At 37.0% G+C, this 23,563-nt stretch overlaps 1 protein-coding gene across 8 annotated transcripts in view; it reads right to left on the reverse strand.

Moving 5' to 3' along the window:
- SPICE1 (spindle and centriole associated protein 1) overlaps nucleotides 1-18,445 on the reverse strand; it is a 52,225-nt gene extending 33,780 nt beyond the window's left edge. For 6 of the 8 annotated variants that reach the window (XR_003420691.2, XR_001430704.3, XM_053220870.1 and 3 more), the window contains exons 1-4: nucleotides 18,323-18,445; nucleotides 10,830-10,925; nucleotides 7,537-7,584; nucleotides 3,176-3,319 (exon numbers count right to left, since the gene is read on the reverse strand). Coding sequence is in view for 6 of the 8 variants with exons in the window: in XM_053220870.1 (XP_053076845.1) it covers nucleotides 3,176-3,319; nucleotides 7,537-7,584; nucleotides 10,830-10,925 (288 nt within the window). In the remaining 2 variants the exon portion in view is untranslated. Of the gene's footprint in view, nucleotides 1-3,175; nucleotides 3,320-7,536; nucleotides 7,585-9,329; nucleotides 9,522-10,829; nucleotides 10,926-16,301; nucleotides 16,421-18,322 lie in introns of those variants that run through there. The other 2 variants (XM_015075300.3, XM_053220871.1) reach the window with 2 other exon arrangements.
- Between the last annotated feature and the right edge of the window lie 5,118 nt (nucleotides 18,446-23,563).

The raw sequence follows: 23,563 nt of genomic DNA on the forward strand, positions 1-23,563 counted from the left end.
AACCATGTTGGCTAGCTCACTAGATGAGAATAAAGTCCTGAATTTGTTCCTTCCACAAAGAGTAAGCTTTGGAATGCTATAAGGCAAAGAGCACATTTGGAGCCAGAAGACTGGGATCCTAGGCCCAGTCAAGGGATACTAAGCAAAATCCAACCTCTTTAAACTTAGTTTGCTAATATGGAAATGAAAATACCACCACCTTCCCCAAACCCAAAGGGGTATTATCAGGATGTAGACACACTGAAAACCTGTATCATTCTAGAGATATTTGACAATGTTGTTACAACTTAAATTGTTTTATCCCATGAACCAAATTTCAGTCCCTGGTTAGCGATCTTGCAAGTACATACAATACATGCAATTAGAGCTTAGGAAAGAAAGTAAATGGAACATTATAATCTATCATTTAAACTAGAAAAACTACACACAGAATATTTCCTAGTAGCAGTTTGATATTACTATTTAAAAAAAAAAATCACTGACCTTCCATCAAAATAAAGAGATATAACTGACAGAAGCAGATTACAGAGGAATAACTTTATCATATCAAGACCTGATATTAATTATAATGAAGTCTTCAGTAAAGCCGCTGCCCTGTTGTACTCTGCCAGTCTGCCCAGCCTTCTAGGGGCAGATGGTTTGAGAGACCAGAGATCAGTGTATTGGCTTTCTTTTGCTCTTTCTAGATTTACTTATCACTTCTTTTGGTTAAAACTCATCCTCTTGATAGGTAAGCCAATCTCTGCAAGCCTATCTGTATACATTACTTTCCCAGATGGGTTCACAGAACACAAGGCCAAAGTTATGAATGGTGGTACACAACCTGGATTTGCAAAGGACTGTCCAAGATTCCTTCAAAAACATTATAAAAAACTTCCCATCCTAGCACTTTTGTTCTCTGATAATAAAAACCAGATTGAAATAGGAAATTGCAGAGAGACTTGGGAAGTTATTATACTTTTAGAATTTATAAAATCTTCATCAAAGTCTCCCTCTCTCTGAATCTGGACCCTCATTTGCCTGATTCCCATAACATGAATGCATCCTACAGCAAATGCCAAAGAGCTTTTCTCTGAATTTTTGTTAATCCAGGAGTCCAGCCCTGGGGGCTGGACGGGTAGCGGTAACTCTTAATACATAATGATAACTGCCTACATGAATATTCCCAACAAGCCTTCTTCATTTGATCCCTTCACATCCCTGAACAGAGACATTACAAATTGAACACTGAAATAACAGCTATACATATCCTTTGACTCAGCAATTCCATTTTTAAGAATTTGTCCTATAAATAAAGTTTTACATGTACTTAAAAACATTCAAGGATATTCAATGTATTATTTGTAGAACCAAGACAGGTAATAATCTGTGGGTGACAGACCTGCCACTTATCCACCAATCTCCTTTCTTTCCATTTTCCTTTCAACAGCAGAATCCCCAAGTTTTAGCCAAGTACATAGCTAGATTTCCTAACCATCATGCCAGGTGAGAATGGTCATGTGATGAATTTCTGGATAATGGGAGACAAGCCAGAATTTCTGGGCAGTATGTGAAAGGAGTAGCATGCATTCTCTTCCCCTTTTCATGCTGGCTGGAATACAGCTGAAGGAAGCTGGAACAGCCATTCTCTACTCAAGAGGTGGAAGTCCTGGAATAAAGGGCCCCAGCATCCCAACCAACTACCATTTTCTTCTCAATTGTTTTATAGACAGAAATAGATTTCTATTTTGCTTAAACCACTATATCTTGGGGTCATTCTTCTTCCAGAAGCCTAAGCTTTACTCCAGTACACTTCCTAAGTGCCCACAAATAAAGCAGTAAATAAATAAACTGTGGTACATCTATATACTATCTGGCCAAAAAAAAAAAAGAAAAGTTAGATTTCTAAATACCGACATGGATAACCTCCAAAATATATTGTTAAATGGAAGTACCTGAATCCTACTAACAGCAGAGGTTCTCAATCCTGCAACGTACTAAAATTACACAAAAACTGTCTAAAAAATACCCACATCACAGGTCCACTAAATCAGAATATCCTTGTATAGCTACATCTTGGTCCAAATGTGGTGATTATTTAATGGAAGTTCTCAACCCTGATCTACTGTGCAGTGAGTGTTGAGAACCATGACACCAGAGCCTGAGGAGCGGCCCTGGAGTGGAGGCAGAGAGACTTCACACACCCTCTTTCAACGCTCTTCCTCTGATCCCTACTTCTACCACACCCATTCCTTGTATAAGCAATTCAGAACCTGAGCAGGAGCCACAAGAGATGGGACACAAAAGCCCAGAGCCACCTCAAAGGGGCTGCCTTGTTTCCTGGTCACTGAGAATTACCCTATAACGTTGAAATATGCATGACGGTCCAAGATCACCAAAACATACTTATCTATAAAGAACCATATTCCCTCTATCCACTGTTCTTTTTATAAGTTCATGTAAACATTTATTTGGGAGCTAGAATTCTTCCTGCTGATATATAAGATCAAGACTTTTACATTTCACTAAGAAGCCTAATGGATTCCTCAAAAGACAGAGTGATTTAAAGCTGCAGTGAAAGGTCACCCAGACATCCAAGCGCCGTAAGTTTCAATAATGAACAAGAAGCAACACAACAAAGTATATTTCTTTTACAATGATTACACTGATATCATCCCAAATAAAAGATTTTTTACTGTGGTTTCCTCTTATTTGCCATATTGTTTATTCCTATACATCTGATTACTTATTCAAACACCCTACATCTGTCAAAAGATTAAGCCAAAGACAAATGGCTAACACATTTTTTTTGCAAGTAATCAATCTAACATCACTTGTGTGATGTTAGTAAAGTAATCAATCTAACATCACTTGTGTGAACTGAGAAAAGTAATTATATATATGACACTAATTATGTGCCAAGGACTGTCCTAATCCCTTTATTACCACATATCACGAAAATCTCTTAACAATACAGTCAGACAAGTCACACAAACAGTAACTTGCAGAGCAGGAATTAGACTAATTCCTAACTAGACTAATCGTCACTCTGCTGCTTTTTTCAAAGTCCATGTGTAGATCACTGTATAAGGACACAATCATCTGCCAGACCTTCTCCAATGTGAAACAAATTTAGGGGGAAAGAGAGAATCCCATTTATCACTTTCTTCTCTAATATTATGCAGCTCAGCATTACCTCCCTCATGATAGATAATCTCCTTCTCTCAAGATGAGAAATTTCTGGTTTCTGCTTCTTCCATTTTCTCTTCAAAGCTTTTTCTTGCAGTTCCCAGTGTACTAATGCTCTGTTCTTTGATTTGTGTATTTCATGACGACGTATCTGTACAGAAGGAAAAAAATATAAAAGAATGTTTCAGGAACAAAGATGTTACCTATTCAGATGGTGGGAACACCTAATCTAAGTCATCTTTTAAAAATATTTTTCTGGTCCAACACATATATATTTATTCATATTCACAACCAAAATTTTCACAGTCTTCTACATTTTCAAAAGTGATTAAAAAAAGAAGTCTCTAGAACTAGTAGACCTAGCAAAAAGACAAAATGAAAAAAAATATCAATTTTTACCTCTTTTGTACAAGACTATTCAATAAACTGCTATTTTTCAAACTGCAGGTGAAGACTCATTTAATGGGTGGCAAAATCAATTCATAGGTCAAATCAACATTTTTGAAGTAAAATAGAATATAGAATAGAAAATATTAAGAGTACATCACATTTAATAAAGTTAAAAACTGTGTTTTATTAAACTTTTCAGTTATGCATGTGTGTATGTGTACAATTACATACACACACACACACACACACACACACACACACACAGTGACTAACCGCAATGTAAAAGATACAAAGCCCACTGAGTCACCTTTGGCAAAGTCACACCCATTTCATAATACTCACATCACTACCAAAAACTAACAATGCACTATTTTTTAGAGCCCTGCAAAGGCTGCATGTGGAAGAGGGTCGCTAGAGATGCAGAACTCCAAGAAAGTAGAATTGCTGAAGCAGAAGCAGAGATTTGAACCACAACTTAAGAGTTAGAGGAGAGTTCACAGAGCTGGCTAAGGAATAGGAGCAGATACTGGCTTCACAAGCACTCTAGTATTCAGAACTATGAAGAGAACAAGATCTATAGGGCATCTGATAAAACGTACCGCAACAACCAAATACCGTGTAAAGATTCTGAAGACCAAAAACAAATGAAAATGACATTTTTGAGACAACTGGGGAAATACGAATATGGACTGGGAATTAGGCAATACCAAAAAATTATTGTTACTTTTATTAGGTATGATAACAGCATTGTGGTTATATAAGAAAATATCTGCATTTTTTTAAATGCAAACTGAATATGTTGGCAGAAAATGACATGTTTTCTGAGATTTGCTTTAAAATGCTACAGTGGAAAAAAAGGGTATGAAAAATGAAGCAAATATGGCAAAATTTTAATAACTATTATATCTGGGTGAACGCTGTATGGGTGATCTTTATACTTTTGTCTCCATTTTCACATAAATTTGAAATTTTTCATAATAAAAAAATTTAAGTCAGTAGGGGATCATTACTATCCTCAACAAATATTTAATGAGTATCTACTAGGATTAAGATTCCCAGGTCCACAGAGACACATAAGAGGGCAGCCCCTATCCCTCAAAAGCATTAACAATCCGCCCAGGGAGATTGGGAACATACAGCTGACCTTTGAATGACAAGGGTTTGAACTACGTGGATCCACTTATACATGGACTTTTTTCAATAAATACAGTACAGTACTATAAATGTAATTTCTCTTCCTTATGATTTCTTAGTAACATTTTCCTTTCTTTAACTTCATTTATTGTAAGAATATAGTATATAATACATATTACATACAATATACATGTTAATCATCTGTTTATGTTATCAGTAAGCCTTCCTGTCAATAGTAGGCTATTAGTAGTCAGGTTTTGGGGGAGTCAAAGCTCATACACAGATTTTTGACGGTGCAGGGGGTTGGCACCCGTAACTCCTACACTCTTCAAGGGCCAACTGTACATGTAAAAATAAATGATATGCATTAGGCAGCACATACTTAATGCCTCATACACAGTACGTACAACCACAGTTCAGAGGAGATACCAATTGTTGGGCAGCTTCAAAAAACTTCACACTTAGAACAGAGCTATAATAATCAAGACAACGTGGTGAGGCATAAGGATAGACATATAGATTGGTGGAATAAAACTTAGTGTCCAAACCAAACCCTTATGTTTACAGACCATTGATTTTCAACAAGGGTGTCAAGATAATTCAATGGAGAAATGGCACATAGGACAACAGGGTATTCCTTTAGAAAAGAACGAAGTTGGACCCCTATCTCACGCTATATACAAAAATTAACTCAAAATGGATCAAAGACCTAAATATAAGAATTAAAATTATAAAACTTTTAAAAGGAAACATAGAAGTAAATTTTTATGAATCTTGGGTTAGATAATGGTTTCTTAGATATGGCACTAAAAGCACAGGTGACAAAAGATAGATAAACAAGTTCATCAAAAGTAAAAACTTTTAGGGACGCCTGGGTGGCTCAGTCAATTAAGCATATGACTTCGGCTTAGGTCATGATGTCACAGTTTGTGGGTTCGAGCCCCGCGTCGGGCTCTGTGCTGATAGCTCAGTGTCTGGAGCCTGCTTCGGATTCTGTGTCTCCCTCTCCCTCTGCCCCTCCCCTGCTCATGCTCTGTCTCTCTCTGTCGCAAAAATAAATAAACATTAAAAAATTTAAAATTTAAAAAAAATTTTAATTAATTAATTAAAAACTTTTGTGCTTCAAAAATACCCATTAAGAAAATGAAAAGAAAACCAACAGAATGGGAGAAAGTATTTGCAAATCATACATCTTATAAGGAACTTGGATCCAAAATGTGTAAAGAACTCTTACAACTCAAAAATAAAAACACAAGTAATCCAATTTTTAACTGGCTAAGGAATCTCAATAGACATTTCCCCAAAGAAGAAAATAATACAAAGAGCCAATATGCACACAAAAGGATGCTTAACATCATGAGTCATTAGGGCAAATCTAAACCACAATGAGATTCCACTTTACACCCACCAGGAAAACTAAAACCAAAAATACAATAATAACAAGTGTTGGCAAGGGATATGGAAAAAGTGGAACCCTCATGCATGATAAGAATGTAAATAGTGCAGGGGCACCTGAGTGGCTCAGTCGGTTAAGCGTCCGACTTCGGCTCAGGTCATGATCTCACAGTTGGTGAGTTCGAGCCCCGCGTTGGACTCTGGGCTGACAGCTCAGAGCCTGGAGTCCGCTTCAGATTGTGTGTCTCCCTCTGTCTGCCCCTCCATTGCTTGCACTCTGTCTCTCGCATTGCCTCAAAATTAAATAAACATTTAAAAAAATTTTTAAAAAAAAAGAATGTAAATAGTGCAGCCACTGTGAAAAACTGTGAAAAACTGTTTGGCAGCTCTTCAGAAAGCTAACTATAGAGGCACCATATGACCCAGCAATTCTACTCCCAGGTATACAAGAGTACTAAGAACATATGTTCACCCAAAACTTGTACATGAATGTTCATAGCAGCATTATTCATAATAGTCAAAAAGTGAAAATAACCCAAATATCCAACAATGGACAAATGGATAAATAAAATATGGCATATCCATATGATGTAATAGTATTCAGCAATATAAGGAATGAAGAACTGATACATTCTACAACATGGATGAGCCTTGAAAACGTTATGCTAGACACAAAAGGACACACACTATATTCCATTTATATGAAATGTCCGGAATAGGCAAATCCATAGAGACATAAAGTAGATTAGGTGTTGACAGGGATTAGAAGGAGGGGGAGTATACAGAGTGACTGTTAATGGGTACAGGGTTTCTTTTAGGGAGTGACGAAAATCTTCTAAAATTAGAAAATGATGATAGGTATATAACTCTATGAATATACTGAAAACCAATGGGTTGTACACTTTAAAATGGTGGATTTTATGGTATGTGAATTGTATTGTAATAAAGCTGCTTTTTTAAAAATCTACAGTAGAAACCTTTCTAAAAGTAAGCCTTGAACTAGGATAAGAAAGCAAAGTAATATTTGGACATGCACACAAAAAGGCAGACAAACTGTTCCAAGTAAAGAAAACGGCATGAATTGAGGCTCAAATGTGGAAATATACATGGCATATTCAAGGAATAAATTAGTACATTGACTACACCAATATGTTTGTATAGGGAAGTAATAATAAAGCTAGAGATATCTATGATGTGTACAGGACAATACTGACCACAGAGATTTGAACTGTAAACCAAACCTATCTAATAAAATTTTAATACACACTAAGTGACATTCCTAGGTAAATTCAGGAAATACTGAAGATATGCTTTTCAATTTTATATAGACATAAGATTAAATAAAACTAAACAACTTCCAGGAAGTGTCTCTGGTTTCTATTCTGAATGTCAGAAACCAAATACTAAATGAAACATTGAATAAATCTTAACTTTTGATATTAAACTTACCAGATCCTCAGGAGTTGCCCGATGAACTGTAAGATCATTCACAGTATTCTGCAAAAAAAGAGGACCTTTCTTTAAAAACAACAAAAAAAAAGATTTCTTGCAAAATATTAGTATATATTGGATTTTTTAAAAAATAGGACTTCAGTGTTTATTAACTTTCTTTGGGTTATTTTCTTACAGGAAAATTTGTCTTTAGACTAGGTTAAAAAGCATTTAAAATCAGTTTTAGTTTTTTTTTGATAAATTCATTTTCCTTTTTTAAAAAAAACCTTCTTTTTTTTTTTTTTTCTTTTTTTTTAAGTAATCCTTATGCTCAGTGTGGGGTTCAAATTCACAACCCTGAGATCAAGAGTTGAATGCTCTACTGCATGAGCCAGGCAGGTGCCCCTCAAAAATCTCCTTTTCTTAGTTTAAGCCTTCTGTACCTTTTTTTCTCCTATATGCCAGATGGGCCTCAGTTAAAAGATTATGTACTTAACTAAATAAGCAAGCTAACCTCCAAGAAACCTTTCTTTAAAGAGTTTAGGGATTTGTCTGATCATCTCATTTTAGCAAGATAAAACTGCTATTTTAAACTGAAATAGGGGTACCTGGGTGGCTCAGTTGGTAGAGCTTCTGATTCTTGGGTTTCGGCTCAGGTCATGATCCCAGGGTCATGGAATTGAGCCCTACGTAGCCCCACATCAGGATCCATGCTGAGCAAGGAGCCCGCTTAAGATTCTCTCTTTCTCTATCTGCCCCTCTCCCCTGCTCACACACTCTCAAAGTAAATAAACAAATAAATAAAATTATTTATATTCTCACATAATATATAAAACAAATGTGTTTATTTAAATTAAAATAAAATGTTAGTTTTATTACTCAAACTTCTTATCACATTTTTTCACATCCTCCAGAAAGTTATATCACACCTATGACCTTATATTGTTCATTTACGTGTGGTTAGGTATGAGTATGTACTGGATTTTAATGGCTGAAAATGGATTCAAACTCCTGGGACCAAAACGAATTTCTGTCCAGGAACCAGTATCCTCAATTTAAATATTAATATGGATTATTGTTAGTTGTCTGGGTTAAAAAATAACAGGCTATTTTTAGATGTCTTACAGAAAATAAGCAGTGTATTTACCAAGCAGTCATACATTCCATTAAAACAATAAATAAAACAGGGTAGTATGTAATTCAAAATGAGTAAGTTTAACTAAAATTGTAGTTTTCAAAATGCACTCCGGAATGAGGCACCTCTCAAGATTCCTGAAAGATAAACTGTGATCACTACAGAGAGGTTAAATCTGTATCCATGCAAACAACTTAAGCATAGAATCTGTCACACATAATAAAGGATAAAGTCCAAGTGCACTGTATAATTTCATAAAATATGAAAATAGTCACTTATGTAAAAAGGTACTAAACCTACATGGCAGGTCTACCACACTGCACAACTCCAGGAACTCCCGCTATTACTCTAGTCCATGTAAAAGTACCCCCTTGGAACTAAGCAATGCACAGCCTACACAACTTTAAGTAGCTGCTCTACGATTTGGCCCTTTCCAAAATGACTTCAGCCATTTTGTCATACAGATTTGGTAAGGCAGGAAATAAAACAAGTTAGAGTTCTACTTCTAACAGAAATAGAACTGGGTCTGGTGAAATGGCTTATATTAGAAGATGGATATATTCAAAGACCTAACTTTTTGGTCACAGTTCATACTTAACTCAAGGGTTCTCTATACTAAAATTGCCATTCCTTTCATATTAATTTATAAAAGTACAAGATAGGGGCACCTGGATACCTGAGTCAGTTGAGTGTCTGACTCCTGGTTTCGGCTCACGTCGCGATGTCAAAGTTCATGGGTTCAAGCCCGGAGTCAGGCTCTGTGCTAACAGCAAGGAGCCTACTTGTGGTTCTCTCTCTCCTTCTCTCTCTCTCTCTGCCCCTCCCCCGCTCATGCTGCATGCTCGCTCTCTCTCAAAATAAAAATAAACTTTAAAAAAAGAGTTTAAAAAAAAAGTACAAGATATAACTATAAGATCTTGAGAATTATTCTTAATAATCATAATAAAATTCAAGCATATAAGTTATACGCTTGGATTTAGTTCTCATGGGAGAAAATATAATTTCATTAATACTACTATTGCTTAAAACTATTTTCTTTTGAAATTGCCTTTATATATAAATTATAAGCCATTTCAAAAAAATCTCATTATTTTTAGCAAAACAGTATTATTCAGTTTGATCTCTCCTCCCTCATTCACCATTTACTCCAAATGACTTAAAACTACTTTCAAGTTCAGTCTACAAAAAACAGATTTTTCCAGCACTAGAGATAATAAAAAAGCAAATGAGGAAAATTCTGAATGTAATTTCAAATGGTGGGTTTCGATTATGTTTTGAGCAATAGCAGCAGCATATCAGAATATTAAACTTCCCAAAGTAACCACTCTGAAGTAGACAACTTAAGTTATCATATGCATTTTTTTTCTTTTAATAAGTTTCATTTATTACCTTAGAGTCACACCCTTATAATATCTTATAGCAAATCAAATGACAACAAAGTAATATAAACGCAGATAAGTCCCCCTGACCCACTTCAAAAAGGCTGTCAGTTTGCCCAGAAGTTTCCAAGTCCAAAAGAATCCCAGAGATCCAAAGTAGTCCCTGACTAGTTGCTCTCCACAACTAGAAAGAAAAGGAACCTAAAGTGTTATGGTCCAAACTAAAGTACCAAGCTGCACAAGATAAAGATCCCCTTGATAATACCAAACAGTATCAGAGTGGAAGCCAGGGATCACATGTCCCAAGTACTTGAGAACTTGTCTTACATCTTAACAGAACCTTTCTACTGAAACTGACCAGCCTCGGGGGGTGAAAAACAAACAATTCAGGAGAGAGAGTAAGAATCACCCATTTTATCAGCCAAAAATGCCACTCATATGATTATGATGTCACTGGTTGCCATGGGCAAATCTAAAAAAAGTACCAAAAAAATTCAGACTTCAGCAACACAGGTTAGCTACAGTTGCCTTAAGCAGTGAGTTTTCAAAGTTCGGGAGGGGAGATTTTTAAAAACACTCCCCACCCTCTTAAGATTCTCTCTTCAAAGGAGGTAGAGGTTACGGGCCTCGCATGTGTATTCTTAAAAAAATCCCCAAAGGATTCTGCTCTTAAACACTCCCAGAAATCTATTGAGCCCTATTACATTTAAAGCACTGTCTTGTGTAGACTAGGTTCATGTCATCACATCTATTCCTCCAGAGCAATCTTACAGGTTTATTATCCCGCCTAGACTTACATCCCATTCTTGCTTCACTGACGTTTTCTTCTTCTTTACTTTCAGCGCTTTCCTTCCTCCTCGGGTACCATAACGGTTCACTCTGACAAGTGACATCTAGAAGTAATAATCATACCACATTTTTAAAATAGAATAAAAAGTGGTAATTAGGTATCACCAGATGGGAACAAAGACATCTAAGAAAATAAACTAAAGTGTCAGTAGAAAAATTTAAGCATTATGACGGGAACAGCCTACCAAAAATACTTGGTTCTTTTACTTCACAATTAGAAAACTGTACTGATAACTATAATAAAACAGGTTTCAAGTTAATAACTTATGTATATTTGCTTAACAAAGAACTCCAGGAATAAAAATTATGACCTAAAACAGAGCTATGGCAGTAGTCACAAGCTTTGTCATCAGTTAAACTTCACAATTAATAGAGAAAATGTCAGTCAACATGCTAACAATCTAAAAGCAAAAGGAAAAAGGCAGAGTTGGAGTTCTTTATTAAGCATTCTAGCATTCAAAACCACTACCAGATATGTATGTGTTTACTTAAAATAAAGGTGGCTAAAGTTTAGAAAACAAGTGAGTTATATCATTTCTAGTATATTTCCACATAATACTAAATGGGGATGACTATTGATACTAAACTAGCATTTGGAAATTGCCAACATTTGCTTGGCACTTGAAATAGCAATGCTAAGGATACTGGACTAAACATTACACAAAATTCGAAAAAGACTCATAGTCTCTGTATACTAGGATTTTACAATATGTATATATGACTTTTAACAAGCAACACATATACATGAACTTCATTACACAGATAAATAATTACAGAACTTTCCAGCTGACCCCCTTATTCCAAATTATCTTAAAACAAAAGACTGTAGTATTTTCCTTATGTACATTTTAAAAAATTATTTAGTCGACTGTAATAAAAACACCTAAATGCAAGTATTTTCATAGGCTTCTCCTTAGTCCTCTTTGCATTCTGTCTTAATCCATCATATTCATTCCTCGAACATGTTATCTATTTTCAGGTTTTACAATCCAGCAAAAGAGAGAAGCCTGGCTTTTACAAGTTAGAGAAAAATCTTTAACTTGTGTTATAGTGATCATGCTGATAATGATGAGGACAGTGAAGATTGTGATAATGATGGCATTAGCTAACACATATTATGTGCATGCTGTCTACAAGGTAGTGTTCCATGTAAGCTCTTCCTACACAGTACTTCCCTTAATTCTACAAATAATTCCATTAAGTACTTACTATTTGTCACTCATTTTACAGCTAAGGGACAAATAGTTAACCAACTGTGAAGGTCACACAGTAAGTGGCAGAACCATAAATACCATTTTAAAAATGTGGAATAGAATAGAACTAAAAGTCCAGAACAAATCTTTACGTTTACAATCAGTATATTTTCAACAGAGGTGCCGAGAAATAATTCAATAGGGAAAGAACAGTCTTTTCAACAAATGGTGCTGGAACAACTGGAAATCCATACAAAAAAGAATGAATTAAGACCTCTACCTCACAACATATATACAACTTAACTTAAACTACCAACTTCAGTGTAAGAGCTAAAAGTACAAAACTCCCAACAGAAAACATAAGCATAAATCTTCATGAAACTTGGGTTAAGCAATGGTTTCTTAGATATAACACTAAATATAGAACACTAAAGAAACCAAAGAAAAAATAAAATGGACTCCATCAAAATCTAAAACTTTTGTGCTTCAAAAGACACCATGAAGAAACTGAAATGAGGGGGTGCCTGGGTGGCTCAGTCAGTTGAGCATCTGACTTCAGCTCAGGTCATGATCTCACCGTTTGTGGGTTCAAGTCCACAATAGGCTTTACACTGATAGCATGGAGCCTGCTTCAGATTCTCTCTCTCCCCTTCTCTGCCTCTCTCCTGCTCATGCTCTCTCTCTCTCTCAAAAAAATAAACATTAAAAAAAGAAAGAAAATGGAATGACAGCCAACAGAATGGGAGAAAATATTTGCAATTCATATCTGATAAGGAACTTGGATCCAAAATATATTTTAAAAAAAAGAAAACCTTACAACTCAACAATAGAAACACAAATACTCCAATTTTATTTATTTATTTATTTTTATTTATTTATTTTTGAGACAGAGAGAGACAGAGTGCAAGTGGGGGAGGGGCAGAGAGAGAGGGAAACACAGAATCCGAAACAGGCTCCAGGCTCTGAGCTGTCAGCACAGAGCCTGACACGGGGCTCGACCCCACGAACCATGAGATCATGACCTGAGCCAAAGTCGGACACTTAACTGACTGAGCCACCCAGGCGCCCCATACTTGATATTTTTTAAAAGTGGAATTGTTTCACTAATTTTTTTCAACATTTAAAAAAGCTAAGCATGTGTATCATAATGTATTGAATTAGTGATTTAGTTGTAAGATTTTTTTAATTTATCTAAATTCAAGTTAGTTAGCATATAGTGTAGTACTCGTTTCAGTAGAACCGAGTGATTCATAACATACGTATAACACCCAGTGCTTATCCCACAAGTGCCCTCCTTAATGCCCATCACCCAATTAACCCATCCCCCACCCACCTCCCCTCCATCAACCCTCCATTTGTTCTCTGTATTTAAGAGTCTCTTATGGTTTGCCTTCCTCTCTGTTTTTAACTTATTTTTCCTTCCCTTCCCCTATGTTCATCTGTTGTGTTTCTTAAATTCCACATAAGAGTGAAATCATATGATATTCGTCTTTCTCTGATTGACTTATTTCGTTTATTATCATACACTAGTTGCATCCACATTGTTGCAAATGAAAAGATTTCAGTCTTTTTCATCACCAAGTAATATTCCACTGCATATATATGGTATAATGGGATATACATACATTATTAATTAATTGTTGATTAATATATCTTATAAGCACTTATTTATGCTAAGCACTTCACATTTAATCCCACAACGCTATGAGGCACATACTTTCTTGAGAGACAATACAGCACAGTGGTTAAGAGTACACTCTGAAACCAGACTGTCTGGGTTCACATCCCAGCTTTGCCAGTAATTGTAAAATGGAACTAATTAAATACATAAGGTGCTTAGATCCCCTGCCTCGCACATACTAAGTTCTATTTAGGATTAATGACGATGATGTCACTAGTAGCTATTAACCATTTCTCAAATGAGAAAAATGGGGCTTAGAGAGATTACGTATATTATATTGCTCAAAGTCACATAATGGGCAGCTTGGAGGTGACATTCAACACCAGGTCTAAATGTAATGCACCGCCTAGAAAATGGTACCAACACTGTGTTATCTCTGATTGGTTCTATATTTTCCAATTCTCTACAATGAACCCAGGTTACTCCTAAGATAATTCATTTCATGTTACGTTATTTAAAATCCTATACTTATTCAGGGGTGAAATTCTACAAGCCTCAATTGTGAAACACCTACCATGAATCTGAAGTATGCAAAAACTTACGAGCAGTCAAAAGGCCCAGGTCTTGTTTCTTCCATTCGTGAGGCCCTCAACATCACAATAGTTGAAATTTAGGAAAAGCAGTACTTTTTAAATCATAGCTATTTGTACACTAATGGTGACTTCTGATGATAAATATAATGTATTCAAACAGAACTTTTCTTAAGCAAAGAGACAAGGAAATTAATATAAACAATTGATCAAATGCCTGAGTATTATTTGTGGAAATATCAACAATTATCAATTTTAGCCATAAGAAAATGTTATGTCCAAAACACCTCCATATTCACTGCCGAAAACAGTGGTGAAATGAAGGGATATGCTATGGTCTGAATGTGTCCCCCCAAAATTCATGTTAAATTCTAACCCCCAAAAGTGATGGAATTAGGAGATGGATGGAGCCTTTGGAAAGTGGGGTCTTTGGGAGGCAGAGCCCTCATGAATGGGGCTAGTGCCATCATAAAAGAGGCTCCAGAGAGATCTCTAACCCCTTTCATCATGTGAGGACACAGCAAGGTATGCTGGCTATGAACCAGGAAGAGGAGCCTTACCAGAACACGACCATGCTAGAGCCTTGATACTGAACTTCCCAGCCTCCAGAACTATGAGAAAAAAACCTCTCATTTATAAGCTATCTAGTCTGGTATTTTGTTATGAAAGTCTGAATGAACTGAGTATACAACTGTTATCTTTTTTTTTTTTTTCACTTCAATTTAGCCTAGCAAAGCTGGCTGTGGTTACTCTAAGACAACTCACAATGAATCATGACCATTGAATAATCCCTGACCCTTGAGTTTGGGCAGAATCCATGGCTCATTTAGGTTTTTTTCCCCTGTGATTTGTTTTATCCAGTAAAACAAGACAAATGTGAGATATCCTTCCTTTGATCACTTATGTTATATATGTCTTATATATAGTCTTATAAGTCTTATATATAAGCCTTATGTTATATAAGGAGAGTAGAGCAAGAGAGTCCTCCTGCTGGCCTTGAAGAAGCCAACTGTCGCTGTGACTGTCTGTAAAAAGGGCCATATGGTGGGGGCAGGGGGTGGGGGCAGGGAGGGTGCCTGGATGGCTCAGTTGGTTGAGCGTCTGACTCTTGATCCCAGCTCAGGTGTTGACCTCAAGGTCATGAGTTCGAGTCCCACGTTGGGCTCCACACAGAGCATACACTGGGCGTGGAGCCTACTTAAAAAGGGGGGAGGGGCCGTATGGCAGGGAATTCAGACAACTGTGGGAAGCCCCCAGCAGAAAGTCAGTATGAAGACCACCACGCCCCCCTCCCAAGGCATACAAGGCATACAGACACAAGGAAATGAATTCTGCCAGCAACCTAAGTGAGGTGAGCCTCAAGGAAGATTTTTCCCAAGCTGGGTTCCAGATGAGAATGCAGACCACCAACACCTTAATCACAACTTTGTGAGACCCTAAGCACAGTACCCTGTCCACAGGAATTGTGAGATAATAAATGAGTATTGTTTTAAGTCACTAAGTGTGTGGTAATTTGTAACACAGCACAGGAGACTAATGTACTGGCCAACTCTAAGTTCAGCCTGTGTGTGCTAAGATCACAAAGGTAGAACTAAGCTGCTATCCCACCTATGGACTTCCTTCCACCAACAAATTTCATGAAGGAATGAAGGAGAGGCATATTTTGGCACTTTTATGTACTAACCCACAGTTACACATCAAACTTTTGTAACATGGGAACCACCTTTGCACTGAAAAGTGTTCTCCTGAACATCACCAATAAGGATGACCATATTTTTCTTAACCCAGGATCAGACTCTATGGTCTGACAGAGAGATTCTTGTGCTACTCAGAGAAATCAGATTTCATACGGCAGCTATAGTTTACATGTTGAAATGTCAGACTGTAGAGATATTCTGACGGTTTGTAGTACTAAGGAGTACAAAATCAGCACAGCCCAGAAAATCTAGGCCTGTTCGGAGAAAATCTAAAATATCAATAGCTTCCTAACAGATAAAATTATTGGCGTCGTCTTACCTTTTAAGCCCTTTCCAACTCTACAGACTCCCACTCCTGGAAGCCCTCCCCTCCCTTGACTTCCATGGCACTCTTCCTCCTGGTTTCTCTCCTATTCATCTATCCTTTTCTTTGCAGGCTCTGTTGGCGCCTCCTCAGATACCACATAACCAAGAAGCCTCACCCAGTTGTATCCCAATCCTCTTGTCTTTCCATTGGACACCCTCTCTCTTCATGCAATAATTCTTTTTGGATGACACTGGCGATAAAATAGTAAACAGGTCTAATACGGTGCCAATTCTTATGGAGCTTGTTTGCTAGATCACCAATAGGCAGTTCACCTCTTCCCTCAGTGATCTCACCCACACCCTTAAGCAAAACTACAAATGCACTGGGCAAACCAGCACAAATCAAGGATCCACACCTTTCCTCAACACACCTCATTTCCAACTGCCTTCTGGGCACATCTTCCAAATATCTCACATACAGTGTAGTCAAAATACAGCTTATCATCCATGCTCCTCCCTCCCCGCCAACCTCTAGTTCTTGATACACAACTGGCGTGCTCCGAACTTACAGAATTACCATCCTTCTGGTTGCTCCGGTTTAAAACCTTAGCACCATCTTCTGTTCCAATCAGATACCAGATCTATTCATTCTTTCCCTGAAATATGTCTCTCCCCTATCCCCACTTCATTCCTACCACCACTGTTTTTGTCCAAGCTCTCATTTCTCCTAATTGAACTTCCTTTCACCCATTTGCTCATTTCATTATACGTTATTTCAACAAATATTTTGAAAGCACCTGCCAAGCGCCAGGCACGAGATACAGAAAGAAAGTACAATAGGCTGCACCCTCACAGAGCTTAGGGTTTATCAGAAGACCACAATTAAATGAGTAATTACAATAATTGGGTAACACAGAAAGTAAATTCAGTGTCATGGAAATACCTTACTCTACAAAGTAAGAAAAGACCACTGCATTCCTCTAATTGCCCCCAAAATGTTTAAGCTGAGAGCTAATGTATGAATAAAGCTAGAAGTGGGGGGAAAAATGTTTCCGGTGGCAGAAAGGGCATTTACAAGTGGTTTGAGCAGTTTGACTAACAGATTTGAGGCGAGAGGCTAAAAAGAGGATAAAAAGAAAGGCGGAGGCCAGATCATGGCTTTGTAAGCTACAGTAATTTGAACACTTATCCTAAAGAACCCATAGGAAGTCACTGGAGGATTTTAGATAAGGTAAATTATGATGAGATTTGACTAGTGGAAAACTGATGAAAGGGAAACAAGTCCAAACGCTGTCCTTTCCAAACACTGTCCTTTCAATCAATCCTCTATCCAGATGTAAGAATGCAATATAGCTCTCAGCCCTTTGCTTTCTTCCCCAAAAGATTTTAATGGCTCCCTCCTGCAGAAAGGAATCCAACTCAGCTAGGCACTCGGACCCTCTCCCTGCCTTGTGGCCCGGCTGACTTTTCTTTCCAGTCTTTTCTCCTCACATCTCCCATACATTCAGCTCTCGTCTTCACGAGTAGTTTCACCCATTCTTTACGTTCCGCGCGGAACACCCTTCAGACTTTCACTGCCTTCCTTCCACGCGGTTAACCCACTCATTCAAGCTGCCCCTCAAGATACACTCTTTCCCGGCCATCAGTCGACTTAAATGACCCTCCCAGTACCCAAGTACCCTGGGTAGTCAGTCTGTCTCCTACTAGACTGTAAACTCCTTAAAAGCTACAACAGGGTAACCCCAACTCTCAGCTCTGCGCACAAGTGCCCGACAGCGGTGCGCACACTCAGGGTACGCGTAAGGGGAGCGTGCCAGACAGCAACACACCCAGACACGCAACCTGACACGCACACACACTAGCAAAACACAGAGTCGCCGTGCGCTTTCCGTAGTAAAGATCCTCCACCCAGACGCCCGGAGCTCTAGGGAACAGAAGGGAGACGCCACCACCGTTCTCCCCGCCCTGTAGCCCGGTCCCTAAGACTCGGTCGGGCTGCAGGCTGAAGGCCTCCGCCACGTCATCGCAACCTGCCTTGCCGTTTCCCGACGGCTGCCTCCACCGCCACTAAAACTTCAGGCTCCAGAACGGCCGGGCCCGCCACAGGTTAACGTAGCCCGCCACTTCCGGAATGTTGCCTAGGCTACCCGAGCGCCGTACTTCCGGTGGGGCCAGAGCGCAGGCGCGTCCCAAAGGCTGGCAGGGAGTGTGGTGGGTGGAGGCAGTTCCTTGTCCGTGTGCTCTGTGCAAGGTTCTGGGCAAAGCTTTGGAGGGTAGGCATGTAACGTTAGCCAGTTTCTCGTGAATTCTCTAAGAGAAAGATGTCGCTCTCCACACGAAGCTTCACATATAATATTGACTTGCTTTCACCTTTTTTTTTTTTTCCAGAAATATTACCGCCTATCAATGTGCCATAGACTAATGCTAAGTCCTGCGGGATCTAAAAATAGGCAAGATCCCTGTCTTCAGAAAGCTTACTGCATAGTAGTAAACAGCTGTCAACAGACACAAATGTAAAATTAGGACTGTGACAAGTGCTAGAAGATACTAACTAGATACGAATTTATAGGAATATTTGTTGGAATTACTCAGGAAAGCTGAAAAGCATGAGTCAGCTACCAGGAAAGAATAAAACATTCCTGCAGAGGGAGCCACATACGCAAAGCTGTGTGGCAAATGCAATAAAACAAAACAAAACAAAACAAAAACTGGAAGTTCAGTATATCTGGAGATCAGAGAGCAGTGGGAGCTTGTTAGAGAAGCTGACTTAATAGGTTAGCCCCAGGACAGGAAGAGCTGTGTAGGCTATGGTAAGGACTTTACAAAGCATTTTATTTGAAAATGGAGTTAATTTGCTCCAGTAAGACAACTTCGTTTAGTCCCTGGTTTTCTACTGTTAAGACACATCCGTACAGGGATCAGCAAATACATCTTCAGCACCTTCTAGATGCGAAGAACTACCTTGAAAGAGTTTCCACTCTGATTGGGGAAATTTTATGTACATATATTGACGGGTCAATCAATATAATCACTCCCTACATACATTCTCAACTCCCTGCCCCTCTCTGAATTACTGTAATTCTGGGGAAAACCACAGTTCTGGCCATTGCAAAACTCCTCACTAAGTGCCTGCATCTTTGCAGCTGAAACTGGAAGGAGAAAAACACCCAACATGCTAACTTTAAATTCATGATTACTAATTTTAAGTATGCCCTTAAAGATGCCTGAAGACCATATTAAAGATGCCCCAGTGATTTCTCCCACCTTCCTACAGGACCACTTTATACCTTCTGTCATGGCCAACGTATCTTCCTCTGTCCTCAGTCTTAGCCAGTGACCTTGCTTCCTACTTCATTGATAACACTGAAGCAATCTGAAGAGAATTTCCATAAGCTCCCGTTGCTAATTCAGTCCTTCTATCACATCTTTACCCACAAATCTGCCTTCCAGAAGCTCAACAAAACCTAAACAAAAGAAAGATGAAGAACATTACATCAGTATACATAATAATTAAATTGCTCAGAACCAGTAATAATAATTTTTTAAAAAATGTTTTAAGCAGCCAGAAAGAAACATTACAGAGAAACAAAAATAAGGATAACATTTTATTTCTCATTAGAACTTTGTAAGCAAAAAGACAGCAGAGAACATTTAAGTGTATTGAAAGAAAAAAGCTGTTAACCTAGAATTCTTTTCTGTCAAAAATATTTTTTTCAATGAGAATGCTTCCACACATAACTGCTTCCACACATAACTGATACAATTTATCACCAGGAGATCCTCACTATGAGAAATGTTAAAGTAAATACTTGAAGCAGAAGGAAAATAATACCAGATAGAAATCTGAGTCTACATAATGAAGAGCACTAGAAATAACTTTAGGGATAAATATATACAATTATTTTTCTTATTATTTTAATCTCTTTAAAAGTAATTAACTACTTAAATATAATAAAAATGTATTATGAGGTTTATGGTATATGTAAAAGTAAAATGCACAGGAACAATTGCATAAAGGCCAGAGTAGACCAGTGGAAGTCTATTATTATAAGGTTCTTAAATTATTCCTGACATATATAATATTACTTGCAGGTAGATGTAATAAGTTAAAGATGTGCATCATAAACCTAAAGCCATCACTAAAATAATAAAAGAGATATTTATAAAAAAAGACATTACAAAAGAGATACTAAAATTTATCTGATTAATCTAGAAGCAGAAAAAGCACAAAAAAAGGAAACAACAGGCTAGTGAAATAGGAAATAAATATTGAGATGATAGATTCATATCAATTATTATATTAAATGTAAATGGTCTAGGGTTGCCTGGGTGGCTCAGTCGATTAAATATCCGACTCTTGATTTCAGTTCAGGTCATGAGCACACAGTTTCCGTGAGTTCAAGCCCCACTGTGCCAACATTGTGGAGCCTGCTTGGGATTCTCTCCCTCTGTCCCTCTCTCTGTTCCTCCCCCACTCATGCTGTCTCTGTCTCTCTCAAAATAAATAAATAAACTTTAAAAATAAATAAATATTGCAAATGGTCTAAATACCACTATTAAAAGGCAGAGATTGTCAGATTGTATTTTTTTTAATTGATGCCTATTAGAAGAAACATACACTAAATATAAAAATGGAAGTTTAAAGCACAAAGATGGAAAAAGATATATCATGCTAACATTAGTTAATTGAAAGTTGGAGTGGCTTTATCAGTATTAGATGAACTAGTTTGCAGAGCAAAGAATATTACCAGGGATAAAAAAAGATGATTTCAGGGGTGCCTGGGTGGCTCAGTCAGTTAGGCGGCTGACTTCTGCTCAGGTCATGATCTCGCAGCCTGTGAGTTTGAGCCCTGCATTGGGCTCTGGGCAGACAGCTCAGAGCCTGGAGCCTGTTTCAGATTCTGTGTCTCCCCCTCTCTCTGCCCCTCCCCAACTCACTCTCTCTCTCTCTCTCTCCCAAAAATAAACATTAAAAAAAAATTTTAAAGATGATTTCACAATGGCAAAAAGGACATTCAATCAAAAATATGTAAAAATCCAATATATATATCCTATATATAAAAATCCTATATATATATATATATATATATATATATATATATATATATATATACATATATATATATATATCTCCTAAACATTTATTAACTTAATAAGAGAGCTTCAAAATAAATGCAGCAAAACTGATGGAACTGCATTGTAAAATAAAATATTCATAATTGTAGTAAAAAATTTCAATGCCCTGTAGTGCCTGGGTGGCTCAGTGGGTTTGGCATTTGACTTCAGCTCAGATCATGGTCTCACAGTTCTTGAGTTCAAGCCCCATATGGGGCTTTGCATGCTGACAATATGGAGTCTCCTTCGGATTCTCTTTCTCCCTCTCTCTCTGCCCATCCCCCACCCATGCTCACGCACGCTCTCTCTCTCTCTCTCTCAAAAATAAACATTAAAAAAAAACTTTTTAAATAAATTTCAATGCCCTTCACTGAATAATTTATAATACAAGTAGGCAGAAAACCAGCAAAGTTATAATAGGCTTTACAACACTATCAATCATTTTGACCTGATTGATATTTATAGAACACTACTCTAACAACCAGAAGAATACACATTCCGTTCATGTATATACAGAAATTTTAGCATGATGGACAATAATCTGGACCATAAAACAAATTTCAATAAATTCAAAAATATTCAAGTCATACCAGGAATATTCTCTGACTATAATGTAAATTAAATTAGAAATCAGTAATATAATGATTCTTGTCAAATCCCTCAAAATTTGGGGAAAAATAATACACTTATTAAAAAGCCAGTAGTCAACAAGAAATCAAAACAATGTATTTTGAATTAAATGAAAGTGAAATGCAGCATATCAAAATTTGTGAAATGTAACTCAAATAGTACTTCAAAAGAAACATATAGCACTAAACGCCTATATTAGAAAAGATCTCAAATCAGTGACCTCAGCTTTTGCCTTCAGAAATTAGATAAATAAAACAAATTAAATCCAAAGTAAGAAGAAAGAGAATAATAAATATTAAAACTGAGTCAATAAAATAGAAAGGCCAAAAATAATAAAACTAATGACACTGACAGTTGAATCTTTGAGAAGATTAATAGCTAAACCTCTAAACAAATTAATCAGGAAAATTACCTATAAACTACCAATATCAGAAATGAGAAAGGTGAAATATTCTATAGATGAAAAGAATGTATTTTGAACAACTGTATGGTAATACATTTGATAATATAGATAAAATGAACCACTTTCCTGAAAGACATAAATTACCAAAGCTTTCTCAAAAAAAAAAAAAATGCATAACCTGAATGAATAGCTCTGTATCTATTAAAGAAATTTAAATTTCAGCTACAAAAAAACCTTCCCACATAGAAAACTACAGGCCCAGATGGCTTTACTGATGAATTCTACAAACATTTGGGGGGGAAATATCACCAATTCTAAACAAACTATCTCAAAAAAAATGGAAAAGGAGGGAATACTTCCCAACTCACACTCTGAGGCCACCATTACCCTGATACCTAAACCAGACCATTACAAAAAATAAAAAAAAAGAAACAAACAAACAAAGCAAAAAAAAAACAAACAAACAAGCAAAAAAAGAAAAAACTACACACCAATATCTCTTATGAATATAGATGTAAAAATTCTTAGAAAATTTTTAACAAAACTCTTCTAACAAAATAATTATGCTGAGTGAAAGAAGCCAAACTAAAGAAAAGTACATACTGTGTGGATCCATTCATATAAAACTCTAGAAAATGAAAACTAATATAGTGACAGAAAACAGACCAGCTGTCACTTGGGAATAGAAAGGAAACAAGGAAGGAAGCAGGAGAGAGATATAAAGGAGGAAGGAAACTTTAGAGAGTAATGAATATATAGGTAATGATTTCATGGATATGTATGTATATAACACAGGTGATATGTGTGCTTTAAATATGTGAAGTTATACTAAGAAATATGTCAGTTATACTAAGAAAGCTGTTAATATAGCTCTCTCTGGGTGGTCCAAATGTGAGCCAAATGTGTTCCCCAAACCATAAGATATCCTGCTTCTACTTAGTCTACCTCCAGCTTCCCCATTCCAACTTCGAATCAGTGTTTTTGAAGTCTTCCCTTTATAGTTTATTTCACTATAAACCTTTTCCACTCCCCTCCTGTCTTTGAGTCTCTGACAAATGCAAGTGATAGTGGCCGAAATCCTCCCTATATTAAGTTCTGAATAAATAGTCTGTTTGTTCTCATATCAG

Source organism: Acinonyx jubatus, chromosome C2, assembly GCF_027475565.1.
Source record: "Acinonyx jubatus isolate Ajub_Pintada_27869175 chromosome C2, VMU_Ajub_asm_v1.0, whole genome shotgun sequence".
Taxonomy (NCBI): domain Eukaryota; kingdom Metazoa; phylum Chordata; class Mammalia; order Carnivora; family Felidae; genus Acinonyx; species Acinonyx jubatus.